Source organism: Phodopus roborovskii, unplaced genomic scaffold (assembly GCF_943737965.1).
Source record: "Phodopus roborovskii unplaced genomic scaffold, PHOROB, whole genome shotgun sequence".
NCBI classification, from domain to species: Eukaryota; Metazoa; Chordata; class Mammalia; order Rodentia; family Cricetidae; genus Phodopus; species Phodopus roborovskii.
In genome coordinates, this window is record NW_026125059.1 from 3,577,933 (window position 1) to 3,592,371 (window position 14,439).

A 14,439-nucleotide genomic window follows, 5' to 3' on the forward strand; every position below is an offset into this window, starting at 1 on the left:
CATCATTTTTAGTTTGAGATATTTTTTTCTATTGGTACATACAAAATCATTTTAAAAAGATACTATCCTTATATCCTACAATCTTGCCAAGTTAACTGTTAAATTATGATGCCTATGTAGATTCTTGAGGGTGTTTTCAAATAAATTATAGTGCTGATATACTCTTTTCCTATTCCTTCCTTCTTTTTCCTCTTTATGGAAATGGAGAAAAGTGGTAATATATTGTTTATGATTTAATAAAGCCAGTGGAGACCAAAATGCAAAGCTAGCCACAGCCAGGAGGTAGTGATACACACCTTAAATTCCAGAATCCATACTAATTAGTCATAGAAATCTGGCAGTGGTGGAACATAACTTTAACCCAGGACTCAGGAGACAGAAGCAGATGATCAAGGCTTCCCAGGGTTACATTAGAGTGAATCGGTCTAAAAGACAAACAGCTCACACAAAGATGATCTCAGCACTTGGGATCCCATGCCTTTAATCCCAGCCCTAGGGAGGTGGAGATAGGAGTGATAATGGCTGCCTGGAGAGAGGACTATAAGGTGGGAGGAGACAGGAACTGAGAGGATTTCAGCCTGAGGTTTGATGGGGAGCATTTGCACTGAGGATTCTTAAAACCAGAGTCACCCTTTCAGTCTGAGGTAGAGGTGAGAGCTAGTGGCTGGCTGCTTTGTTTCCCTTCAGCTTGAACCCCAATGTCTGTCTCTGGGTCTTTTTATTATTTGTGTTCCAGAGAAAGCTTCCAGTACAGAGTGGTAAAAGATGGATATCTTGCAGACTCCTTGTATGTGGCTTGGGGAAAGGTGATACACTAACTTGCTGTAAAAGTGCTGTGTCAGATGAACGTCCTGGTGGATACCCTGCATCAGGCTGAACAGGCTATGGGAAATCATGTGTTTTTGCATATGAAACCATCAGGGGGTATTTAAGTTAGTAAATGTCTATCCTCCACTCATCTCTGTATTTGTTCGTTTAAAACCTTTCTTCTGCTACTTGGGCCTTAGACAATTACCACTGCTTTCTTCAAAATACATGAATTCTAGAAAACATACATTTATCTATATGCTATATAACCATTTTCTGTTTATCTTTCAAATTTTTGTTTTAGCTACAATGTTTGTGGCATGTATCAGTAGTTTCTTTTTATTGTTGGGTAGTATTCCACTGAATACATCAATTTATTAATCCATACCCAGTAAGCTTTTGGAATTTAGAATGTTCCAGTGGTTAACTCTTATGAAATGCTGCTGTGGTTATTAACATATAATTTGTATATCTATAAGTTATTACTTTGGGGTCAATTGCTAAGGATTACAGTACTTGTGTCATACCAGAGGTATGTGCTTATCCAAGTTTAGAAACCTCCAAAAAGTGTTGGTTAAAGTAATCTCATCAGTTTAGGTTTTGAATCTGTTTAAAGAGATTCCGTTTTTGGACCAGCAAGATGGTTCAGTGTCTAAAGGCACTTGCCACCAAGTGAATTTGATTCTCTAGAACTTAACATGATGGAAAAAGAAAACTCACCCCTGGGAATTGTCCTCTGACCTCTACACACATGACGTGCATTTGTGCCTATATAACCCACACATGTATTCATTCACATGCAGGCATGTGCACACATTCACATACACACCACACACTTTAAGAAAGTAATTTCAATTTTATAAAGTCCTTCTCTTGCCTTACTGTTCTATCAATAAGAACTACCATTGCATTGCTAATAGAAGTTATGAAAATAAACATGTTGCCTTATTTCTGGTATTAGGAGAGTAGCAAAAACTTTTTCTCACCATGAAGTACTTTACATAGTCCTGGTCTGTTTCCTGTTGCTATAACAAAATACCTATGACTGAATATGATAAATAACCTATGAAAAAGCTAATTTTGGCTGATAGTAGTGGAATCTGGGAATCTTGTGGTTAAGCTGTGGCCAGTACCTGTTTAATTCCTGGAAAACAGGCCATCATGTGGCAAGAGTAGTTTGAGGAACCTGAGATCACATGTTATATAACTGTCTGTAGTAGCTCCAGAAAAGCTGAGAAGACATCAGTCTGTTTATGAGCCAAGCACCTGCCACTGGGCACAATCCTCTCATGGGGTAATGACAACAGCTGTTGGACCAGTAGCTGGGCAGGATAAGGTTAGGTGGAACAATCAAACAGAGAACTCCGATGAGGAAGAGGCAGTTGGAAGAGATGCCAGCCAGCCACCAAAGAAGCAGGAAGTATTGAAAATGAGGTAAAATGTCTTGAGCCACGTGGCAAAACATAGGTAGAAATATGGGTTAATTTAAATGTAAGTGTTAGCTAGTAATAAGCCTGAGCTATTAGTAAAGTATTAATAATTAATACAAGCCTCTGAGTGAGTATTGAAAAGCAGCTACAGGCTGGGGCAGAACAGAGAAACATGAGTTTTACTGACAGTGAAACCATATTCATACCATAGTAGGATATTTTGGCAGTTTTTCTTAAATAATTTATTTCACAGAATGACCTCCTGATATTTTTTAAAATTTAAATGCCTATCTGTTACTTCCTGTCAACTCACTTTATGATTGACATTGTATTTAGAGGTATAGAAAATTTTAGCTCAGCTCACCAGCCATTCGGTCCAAACTCTGGTATATACTGTAACTGGGGAACTGAGCATGTATTTAAGGCTGGCCTATTTCAGGAATTATTTTGTTTTAAGCCAGTGAGGCATTTAGAAAATTAACTCTACTTTTAAATAATTTAAATGATACTTAATAATTGTACATAACCAGGAGGTGCATCATAATGCTGAACATGTGCACCCAGGGAAGTACTAGCCAGAGAAAGCAGGTGTGGAAAGCCTACAGGACTCAATAGCCATTTTTGTGTTTTCTCCCCAAAAATAGTTTAGATCCTTTAAAGTTCACATTCTTGTTAACTCTGAATCTTACTGATAAATTTGTTATTTGATGTCTTATTTGCTCTAGCAGTTTCTCTTCCTATGCCCACGATCAGAATAGCAAAATGTCTCCAGGGACATGATATCCAAAGTTGGATATCATGTATATGCACAGAACTCTGATACTTTTATAGACATACGGATTTAATTTTTTTCTTCCGATCTAGCAAAATAATGCCCTGAAACAAAATACTGCATCTTATACAGAGGTGGACCTCTCTGTCTTACTGATAATATTCTCCATGTCTGTAGCTAAAGGATTGAACTCAGGCCTTTGTGCTTCCTTCCTCACAGTGAATCTCACTGAAGGGAGCTAAGGCATCTCCTTAGCTGTTGGTACTCTCAGTGGCAGCCATGTTAGTCTTTACTACTATCTTCAGGATTGTTTTTCCCCTTTTTTATACTATTACATAACAATTCACAAAAATATGAATTTTCAGCCAAGAATGGTTGTAACTTTCAGCTTTTCATACCTTCATCTTCAAGCATTTTTTTTCACCATTTTCTATTTCTGGAAATTAAAGAGATGTGTCGTCTTCCCTGATGTCTGGGTTCATCAGTCATTTTCTCTAGATATTTACTCCATCAATTCATACAGTCTCTCATATCTTTACTCAATATAAATGAGGTTACAAAAAGTCAGTTTGGATTGGTCCTGTGGTTTCTTCTAGTTTTTTTTCTCTATTCATTGCCAATTTTGAAAAGAGAATAGTAAATTTATTTTTTTCTTTCTCTATTAATTTCTGTTCTGTTACATTCTGTTGTACATCTCTATAAAGTTTTTACTGTTAAGATTCTTATCTTAACTCTAATTAAAATATGTGTATATGTGTGTTCTTACATTGACTTCCTCACATTTGACACTGGTGACTACAATTTTTTAAGTATTTTTAAAAATTTCTCAGCTGACCTCCAACTATAGAGTGAGCACTGCTATTATCATAATCTTATTCTAAAGAGCTGCTTCTTTATTTTCTAACAAATAGTATATGATAAACAAACAAAAACCCTGCTTGGTTAACCCCAAATAAAGAAGCCATTCTTTGTTTTAAAACCTGGAAATCTCTTCTTTGGGGAATTGTATTGCATGTTTAACAGTAGCAGGGGTTGGGGGGCGGTATGTGTGAGTGTCATGGAGCACATGGAAGTCACAGGATAGCTTTTTGGGGAGTTGCTTCTCTTTTTCCACTGTGTGAGTGCTGATGCTTTTGAGTTTCAGGGTTTTCAGTCTTAGCACCAAGCATCTGATCTAGCTTGTCAGACCTAAAAGCCTCCCCCACTAACTTACCACTTTCCTTCTCCTCTTTTCTACCTCTTATGTGTTTTTTTTTTTTTTGTTGGTATATGGATTATTTTAAGTGATCTTGCAGATAAAGCACATCATTACATTCATACTGTAGTAATGTAATAATATCTTGACAAAGCCAATCATTGATATCTGAGCAAGAAACCAAACAAGTTTTTTAAAATCTTAATAAGATTACCAATTTTAAAAGGCAAAGTAAATTATAATTCAGGTCATCAGAGCAAATGTCCTAAGTGTCAACAAAGTAATCAATGAAGTAAAACAAATATAGTTGTATTACTGTATAGATGGTTGCAGCTCATATAGATGAATCTTTATACAAAGAGTTACTCATAATTATAATGCTTTTGATTTGTAGTGGAAAAAGTATTGTATTTACTAGATAGTACAGAGGAAAAAGTCAAATTTAGATTAAAGGCATGAAACAATTAGTAAAAAAAATGCATTGATATTTTTCATCAAAATATGAAATAATATCTTTGGGGCCAAAGATATTTGTGAAAAATTAAATTTTAAGGTTGGGCTCACTTAAAAGTCTTGTATTGTAGTGAGAAGCACAGCAGGACTTGCATTAGTTACTATTGCTTAGTACCATGAAAGTCCTGTGGAAAATGTCATACTATATATAGAAGAAAGGCACCTTCTATTTGGGCAAGACTTGTAAGAATTTTAAAAATTTATTCTTGGTAAAATATTTGCCCCTTAGGGCAGATGGCACAGTCACTTGCATTTGCATCGTTGTAGAGATAAGAGTCCCTATTTTTAATGGTCTGTTTTTCTTTGACCCAAAAGTATTCTGTGGGAGACAGGTGTGAAGGCTTCTCAGCCTATAAAAGGAGCCTCACCAGAGGCAAGCAGGGAACACTGTGGCTCCTGGTGTTGGGGATTTACTCTGTAACACAGGCAAACTGATTAGTTGCTAGGTGGTTTTTTTGTGTTTCCTCGGACACCTCATACAACTGGGACTTAAAGCATTGTGATGATGTTTATGATTTATTAAAGCTTGACTGAGGATTCAGAAAAGCACAGTCAACCTCAAGCTAAAGCGATCAGGCAGTAGTGATAACACACCTTTAATCCCAGAGCCAGAAGCTAGGATGTGGTGGGGTACACACCTTTAATCCCAGGACTCAGGATTAAGAGAGAGATGGATCTCTCTTGAGTTCAAGGCCACCCAGGAATACATGAGATTGAATCAATCAGTCTAAAAGAGTAAAGGACCACATGCCTTTAATCCCAGTACTAGAGGGATAAAAGATAGAAGTGCAGGGTCTTCAGTATTCAATATCAGGCATTCATTGTCCTGGCACATTGAGTGAGAATAGAGATATTCATTCTCCAGCTGCACTGAGAAGAGATTACAGTCTGAGGCTTGGTATGAGAACTCATGGAGACAAGATCAGCCCATTTAGCCTGAGGCAGAGGTAAGAAGCTAAAGGCCAGCTGCTTTGCTTCTCTGATTTTCAGCTTGAAGTTAATCAGTCTCTGGGTCTTTTATTTATTTGCGTTACAAATTACACCACGTGTTGAGGATAAGGACTGCATCCTTTTCCATAAAACTCAGGAATTTCTTTTTTTTTTATCAAAATATTAACAATATGTTGATTTAACAGATCTTTGTATATATGCTGATAACTTGGATTCATAATTACATTATTTCTAGCTATTTTCTTTAAGAAAGTGGCCTTTTCATACATGTTCATGGAATATTTTAAGAATTGATTAGGGCTTAGAAACTGTGCCAGGAACCTATCTCAATGGTTAGGGCATTAGTATACAATTTACAAATGAGGACACTGAAACTGAAATATAAGGTGACTGATTTGTTTTCATAGTAGTTGGATAGACAACATCCAATTTTAAATTTTTGAATTTTGATTCAGTTTCCTGTATATTTATTTATAGTATAGTTACATACTGGTATCATAGAAATTAACATATTATCATTGATGTTTTCTATATACAGTGAGAGGATCAAAAAAGCTATTGACTGTAACTCTGAAAAATATAGTAAAAATTAGTAGAAAAGAAGGAAAAGAGTTACTTTTGTATTTTGATGCATCATTAGAAATCACCAATGTGACCAAAAAAATTTTTGGTGAAAATAAGCACAAGGTAAGCTTTCAAAATCTCCTTTAAAAAATATTATTACCATGGTTTTACAAAGTGTTTAGGGCTACAATTTTCAATTTTTTTCCATTATCAAAATCTTAAAATGGCATAGATTATATAGCTCTTTAAAATTGTAGTGTGAAGATCTGGCAAGATGGCTCAGTGGTTTGAACCCCAATTTCCACCTTTGTTGGAATGAGAGAACTGGTTCACAATTTGTTCTCTGATGGCCACATGTGCACTAGGGCACATGCGTATGAACACACAACAAATAAGGTGTTTTAAGCTGTACTGTGAAGTGCCTATTGGTTCCCTTTGTCATATCCTTTGAGATGCCCTTATAAGGTATCTCAGATGAGAGAATCAGCAGCTGATCATTTGAGTTACTGAATTAAAACATTTTCAAAATATTAAACATTCTGAGAATTATAGAAGTTAGATAGAAGTAAATAGTTAGCCTATGGGAAAAAATGTATTAGCTGGAGAATGTTTATTGAAAGTTATATTGCAAAGCCTATGGAGGAATAGTCTTACAGAAGGCTGTAATAGCTAGCACTATTTATCTGAAAATATAAGGTGACAGTTATGGAACATTTTAGGGATAATGTAAAAGATGTATGTCAGGCCAGGCTTGGTGATGCATACCAATATTCAGAAGACAGAGGTAGGTATATTTCTGTGGGTTCAAAGCCAGCCTGGACTACCCTAACAAGACCTTGTCTCAAAAAAATTTTATGTCAAAGGTATATATTCATAAGGGAAAACTTGAGACTGGATAGTATTAAGTAATTGAAATGTTCTTAAGTTAGACAATTTATGTATGCATAGTAATGATTTGTGGATAATTGTCAATCGTGGAAGAAAATGGGTAGGAAAAAATGCATTAAGTAGAAAGAAAATGGCATCACTTTGAAATAATTTAATTTTAGGAATTTACCAGAAAACAAGGTGTTTCAGTTGCCAAAACATCTATTCATATACTTTTTGATGCAAGCGGATCACAGGTATGTCTCTGACTTACTTGATTTTTATTCAACACTAAATAAAAATACAATAGTAAAGCTCAATTTTAGAGGGTGATTATGTGAAAGCAAATGGTCTCAATATAAATAGTCTGTAATACAATATTTTGGTTAATAATAATTATAAAAGTAAATGATTATTGAAAACTACAGTTTATTCATTTAAAAAATAAGAAATGTGAGTGACAGATCTTATTTGCAAAGGTGTCTGTTTTGTTGGGTCATTTTGTGAAACTTAGAAAATGCCTAGTAAGGGATGATAGTATGAATGTAAGAGGGACAGAAGCTTTGCAAAAATACAATGATTTTTGAGAAATTCATTTGTTTTGTAGGTTTTTTTTTAAAGTAGAATTTTCTGCATTCTAAATTCAACAGATCCTAGTGCCAGAAAGCCAACCATCTATAGTCAAAGAAGACCTTGTTCATCCAAAAGAGAACTCTAACTTCCAAAAGAGACTTGCAAATCCTCCAAAACAAGACAACAGTAGCAACCAGGAAGACAGATCAAGCAGCCAGGATGAGGTGAATACAGTGTTGATAGAGTTACTCTATTAGACTACCTCAGATCAGTCACTGCTGAGCAAACAGCAGAGGTACTTAGAATGGGTACGGTATTGCCTTGACCTAGCATTTCAGCTATGTCCCATCTTTTACAAGTGCAAACAGAAGCAAGTATTTTATTCAGCAAGCTGTGTTTGTTATGCTGTACACTTTTAAATTCTAAGATACATAGAATAGCTACTTTCCCTCCCATATATGCTTCTTTTCTATCTTATTTTTGCTTTGGTTCTAACATGAAATGCAATCTAAAACTATCCTAAGTGTTTAGATTCTTTTGTTCTTCATATATTGAGTCATCTTACTTATGTGACACTCTCTGAAACTTGTGTCCCCTGTATTCCCCACCTGTACTTATCAATTTCTGTTACTTTTAGTGATGTGGGGTAATCCAGGCCTTTCTTATAAGTGATGGCTCTGAATTCCTATAATTATTTTAAATGACAATGAGGGAAAATACTGAAAATTGTCTTACATTTTGAAAGCATTCAAAACAGTTTTAACTACCCATACATGCAAGTATCCTCTTCAGGAAATGTTGGAAGTCACAAGCTATTGGTTAGCTAAATATCTATAAAATATTTTCAGCTAGTATATATGTACTATATTTTATAAGCTCACTATGATTTATAAATATCTTAAAACCGTATTTTTGTTTGTCATTACCAAACATGAAGGTTAAAAAAAAAACCATTTAAGTTAGCCTAAAATACAGGAATTTGTGGGATATTGTATTAACTTTAAAATACTTAACTTTTTGCAAGTAGTCAAGGCATATCATTGAATAAAATTGTAGGATGTTTAATGTTTAAACAGAATGTATTTTATTGTGGCTTTTTCTCATTTATTGTGGCTATTTCGAATGTTTTAAGATAACTACACCTAGCAGAAAGAAAATGTCTGAAGCATCAATGATTGTTCCGGATACAGACAGATACACTGTGCGAAGTCCAGTACTCTTAGTCAACACGTGTAAGTGTTATACAGTCTTGAAAGACTTGTAGCAAGTATTTTAGGAGAGGAACTTTTAGTTCAGGGAAACTTGATGTACAATAAAAATATGAATCACAGTCTCTTTTAATTAGAAAAAAGATAGTGACTCAAACAATTTTAATATTAATATTGTTTTAATAATTTATAATAATTTAAGCAGGAGGCATTATGACATAGTGATTAGAAACAGTGTCAGGTTTCTTGGGTTTAGTTCTTTACTACTGGCTTTGTACTGGCAAACAGTATCCTCTAGATAAATTAAGAATCAATATCTTTTTCAACCCATGAAACCAAAATACCTTCAGTTTAACAGCCCTGTCCTGTACATGACAGATTTCTCAAATGAGTATTTTCAGGTTTGAATCATTCTTTGTATCCGCCCTGATGGTTTCCCCTCTTGTAAAAATGGCATAGTATCCACTTAGTCATTTAAGCCAGAAACTTGGGAAATGTCCAGAGAACCTCCATCTCTTACCTCTTCCTCACCTGAAAATTATCTCTGTAACAACAGGGGAAAATAACTGCTATCTTTGTTCTTTTAGCAACGCCCCATAGAGGAAGTAGGGCACCACTGCAAGCAATAAATTCTGCCAAAAAAGCTGATGTGTCTAAAACATCAAAAAGTGGGATGGATTATGCTGTGTCACTCAAATATAGACAATCCGATCGAAGAACTATATGGGATAATAGAGACAAAGTAAGGATACTTTGTGTTAAAATAAATTTTAACAAGTTATTTTAGAAATTCACACTGAGCTTCCTTTTCCAAGTACAATATGTTCTTGTAAATACCAGTTATCTCTGAAAGCATTCCTCTGGTATGTGACCCACTGTGCTTACATTAAAATTCCGAAGTCTCTGTTTTCACTGAACCTGAAACGTTCACATTACTAAGAGAAATGAACTTTTCTATCATTCTTTATTATACAAACCTGTGTCTGTTTTGAGAAGACAAATAAGAATGTGAGATCAGAGGGGAGTGTGTCTTTAAGTATCTCAAAGTCTAGCATGGGATGTACTAATAGTTAAAGCATAAACATCCTCAGATACACACATAGGCTTCAGCATGAACCCAATGAAGAAGCAGGAGCCTAACCCCAAAGATAAAAACTAAGTTAAAATAGTGTGTAGAAAGATAAATGGCGCAAGATTTGAATATTACAGACTATGGTCAAAGTAGTGTGGCATAAGTGTTTGTTAATGAAGTCACTATTTTTCTGAATTTTTGGCATGGTTCTGAGTGTTGTATGATGCTTGGCATCCTAAAGAGGACAACTAATGGCAAGGTAAAATATCTGCAGCTAGAAAATGTACTTTGCTGGTAGTGATGGCAGGTTTTTTGGTTTTGTTTTTAATCTGGATCTAGGCTATAATCTACAGCTATAGAAAGAAATTTAGGGAAAGAATTACCTGAAAAGTGGTCAGAATTTTTAATGACTTAATACTTCATAAGTTTCAGCTCTTTGAACTTAAGTAAAAGAGACTAGGGCTTGAAGTCAACAGCATCAGGAGAGGTGTACATGGAAACTCTAGAGATCATAATTAGCCTTAAGAGTAGTAGCTTGGAGACAAGATTAGAAAATTCGTGGGATTTTCTGCCTCCTTGTCTTCAGTGAAAGTTCCTTTTTGTGTGTTTCAAGATTAGGCAATTAATGGTCTAGAATGTGTGCACAATGTTCATGAAATGTAAGTATCTTCTAATTTCCCAAAGGCAAACTTACATCTTCAAGCCTTAATGGTCTTTGAAAAGCTGAATTCATATAATATTTGAATTTATGCTTACATACATGTATTTCCTCTGTTAATAGCAGAACAAAACTACTAAAGTTATAGAAGACAAAGAAAATGAGAATAATGAATCCCCAGACCAAAATTTCAGTAAGTACTTTTGTGGATTAATTAAAGATTAATTTTAGTCTCTATGAGTGCACCTGCAAAAAAAAATTGTGTGTGTGTGTGTGTGTGTGTGTGTGTGTGTGTGTGTGTGTAGAGTACACACATGTACATATGTGAATATACAAGTTTGTGCCCACTAGCATGTGTGCATGCAATTGTGTGTTTGTCTGTATATATACATGTGTGTTCATCATGCAAATGGGTGGGAGAGAAGAAGAACAAATGAGCCCTTTCTACTCTTCTTTTTTAGCCCCAATGGCTTTAATTTGAAAACAGTAAGTTTATAATAACTGTGCTGGCATTATATAAAGAAATGTATGTGTGATGGGAAAATAGACTGTGTAACTACTGCTTCTGGGAAATTTGAGTCAGAGAGGGAGGAGGGCAAAATCAATGTTCTCATCCTTAAATGCCCTCTTCTACAGGATTATATTCTCACTTCATCCTATGGTTTTGTTTTATTTAGATGAAATTGAGGACACTTCTTCTGATGTATATGCAGTGGAAAAAGTAGATGAGTCCGCGTGAGTATGAGAACCTATCAGATCACTTAGAGTTTATGTTATTTTGTGTGAATTAAATTTAACAGATTTGAAAACAAGGTGGTCTTATTATTAATATGCAATTTCAATAATAGCATTTATAATCATTTGATAGCTATGATGGAACAATAAAGAAAAGGCTTTCCTTTTTTTTCCATATGAAGCAGCCATAAGATTTTTATAATACTAGTGTGGAATTTTTCCCTTGGTTGAAATTCATATTAAGATACTCTAGGATGTGGCTAGGATGTTCAGTGTAGTCTCAGTATTGGTACTTTTCTAGTATTTTTTTAATCTTATCAATTACATAATTTATACATGCTGTATATAAGTTTTCAAGAAACATTGACTATAAACATGTCTTAAAGAATCATGCATCAGTGTTTGATAATATATTGAACAAATACATTTTTTTCTAGATTATCTGGTGTTATAAATGTCTCTAAAAATAAAGCACACTCCAAATGGGCATGTTGGACACCCGTAACAACTATCAAACTCTGCAATAACCAGAGAGCCTGTGCTTTACCAGGACACACTTTTAACCAAGGTGAAAATAATCTTACCTGTTTAATAGTGTTCAGGGAAATACACTTCTCCTAAGTATCAAACAAGTAATTTTAGTTACAACAACATTTAGATATTGCCAATATACTCATTCTAAAAGATTTTCTCATTCTTCCACTAGATACTGGTGTCAAAGAAAAATGCACTAAACAAAATTCAGTATCTGATGATGATGCTGAAGAAGCAGAAAGGACAAAATACAGGAAAGATGTAGTCAAGTACAAAAAGTCAGATGAAGAAGTTTGTGAAAAAAACAAACAAGAACAAAATCATCCTAAATATTCACAAAAGAAAAATACTGAAAATACTAAACAGAGTGATTGGCATATTGAATCTGAAACTACTTATAAATCAGTACTCCTAAATAAGACAACTGAAGAATCACTCATCTATAAGAAGACATGTGTATTGTCAAAAGATGTGAATACTACTGTCTGTGATAAAAGCCCTTCTAGCAAAAGAATGAGGAGTCGTACAAAATCAAGGAAAGAACTGACTTCTGAACTTAATTCGTATGCAATAAAAGAAATACCAGTGGTGAGTGTTGGATATATTCATTTCTTACACACCTATTCAGTACTTACTGATTGCAACTTGACTGATTGCAAGAGATTTGACATGGATACTACATGGTCCTTTAGTTCAGTTCCTAGATGCTTCCTTAAGCTCCCCATTCACCTCCCTAACACAGCCCTGTGGAACAAGACTTGGTATAATCAAGCATGTAAATAGGTATGAATAATCAACCCTATATTTCGCATTCAGTCCTTCTGAAAGAGTAACTTGAACTGGTCTTGTCTTTCATAATATTTCTTTCTATGAGTGGCTATTGTATGTGCTGTTCTTTATAAGTACAACCTACAGCTATCCTTGTTTGCTTTCTGTTGCTGTGATACACGACATAGCATAACCTAAAGGAACTTGAGGAGGAAAGAGTTTGTTTCAGTTTAAAGATTACAGATTACAGTCTATTATGAAGGGAAGTCAGGGCTTGTTTCCATGGCTCACTCAGCTTGCATTCTTTTTCCCCATCATTTTTAAATTTATTTTACATACCAACCACAGTTTATCCTCCCTCCTCTCCTCGCATCCCCTCCTCCCTTTTATTCCCCCATCCACTCTTCTTCCATCAGCATTCAGATGGGGTAAAGCCTTTCATGGAAATCAACAAAGATGACATATCAAGTTGAGGTGGGATTGAGCTCCTCTCCCTTTATAAAGGCTGAACAAGATATCCCAGCATAGGTAGTAGGCTCCAAAGAGCCAGCTCATGCATCAGAGACAGATCCTAGTCCCATTGCTAGGGGCCCCACAAAAGACAAAGCTACACAGCTGTCACCCAGACATATAGAGGACCTAGGTTGGTCCCAGGCTGGCTTCGTAGCTTTCCATCCAGATTTCTGAGCTCCCAAGAGCTTGAGTCATCTGTCTCTGTGGGTTTCCCCATCACTATCTTGACCCCACCTTGCTCATATAATCCCTCTACCTTTTCTTCAACTGGACTCTGGGAGCTGCTTCTTGTGCTTGGCTGTCGATCTCTGCATCTGCTTCCATCAGTTACTAGATGAAGGCTCTGTGATGACAACTAGGGCAGCCACAAGTCTAATTGCAGGAGAAGGCCAGTTGAGGTACCCTCTCTACTATTACTAGGAGACTTAGTTGGGATCATCATTGTGGGTTCCCGGGGGTTTCCCTGGCACCAAATTTCTCCCTAACACTATATTGGCCCTCTCTATCAAGATATCTTTGTTTACTCTCCCCCTCCATTCCTCCCACAACTTGACTGTCCTGATCCCTCATGTTCCCATCCTCTCATCCATTCCCCTCTATTCCAAACCCCCCCCACCCCAGTCCACCCCAATTTACCCAGGACAACTTATCTATTTTCTCTTCCCAGGAAGATCCATCCATCCCTCTTTAGAGTCCTCTTTGTTACCTAGCTTCTCTGGAGCTACTGATTGTAGTCTGGTTATTCTTTGCAGTCTTATATCCATTTATGAATGAGTACATATTGTGTCTTTCTGAGTCTAGGTTACCTTTCTCATGATGGTTTTTTTTTCTAGTTCCATAAATTTGCCTGCAAATTTCATGATGCCATTGTTTTGTTTTGTTTTCCTGCTGAGTAATACTCCCTTGTGTAGATATACCACATTTTCTTTGTCCATTCTTTGGTTGAGGGGTATCTAGGTTGTTTCCAGGTTCTAGGTATTACCAGAATAATGTTGCTGTGAACAGAGCAAACGTCCTTAGGGTATGGTTAAGCATTCTTTGGGTATATGCCCAGGAGTGGTATTGCTGGGTCTTGAGGTAGATTGATCCCAAATTTTCTGAAAAACCACCATACTGATTTCCAAAATGATCCATTTGGACTTGAGGTTTTTTTTTTTTTTTCAGGGCAATAGATTTGTATATATTCTTCTGCAAGTCAAAATCCGGTTATGCCAGCACCATTTTTTGGAGATGCTTTCTTTTGTCCAATGTATATTTTTTGGTTTCTTTATCGAAAATT

The 14,439-nt window shown here is 35.7% G+C and overlaps 1 protein-coding gene across 1 annotated transcript in view; it reads left to right on the forward strand.

Moving 5' to 3' along the window:
- The window catches only part of Sycp2 (synaptonemal complex protein 2), a 57,454-nt gene that overhangs the window by 12,870 nt on the left and 30,145 nt on the right, over positions 1–14,439 (forward strand). Inside the window, exons 14-22 of the mRNA XM_051185168.1 lie at positions 6,207–6,355; positions 7,282–7,356; positions 7,750–7,896; positions 8,805–8,904; positions 9,468–9,622; positions 10,734–10,803; positions 11,288–11,345; positions 11,783–11,913; positions 12,052–12,467. Coding sequence (XP_051041125.1) covers positions 6,207–6,355; positions 7,282–7,356; positions 7,750–7,896; positions 8,805–8,904; positions 9,468–9,622; positions 10,734–10,803; positions 11,288–11,345; positions 11,783–11,913; positions 12,052–12,467 — 1,301 coding nt within the window. The remainder of the gene's footprint in view (positions 1–6,206; positions 6,356–7,281; positions 7,357–7,749; positions 7,897–8,804; positions 8,905–9,467; positions 9,623–10,733; positions 10,804–11,287; positions 11,346–11,782; positions 11,914–12,051; positions 12,468–14,439) is intronic.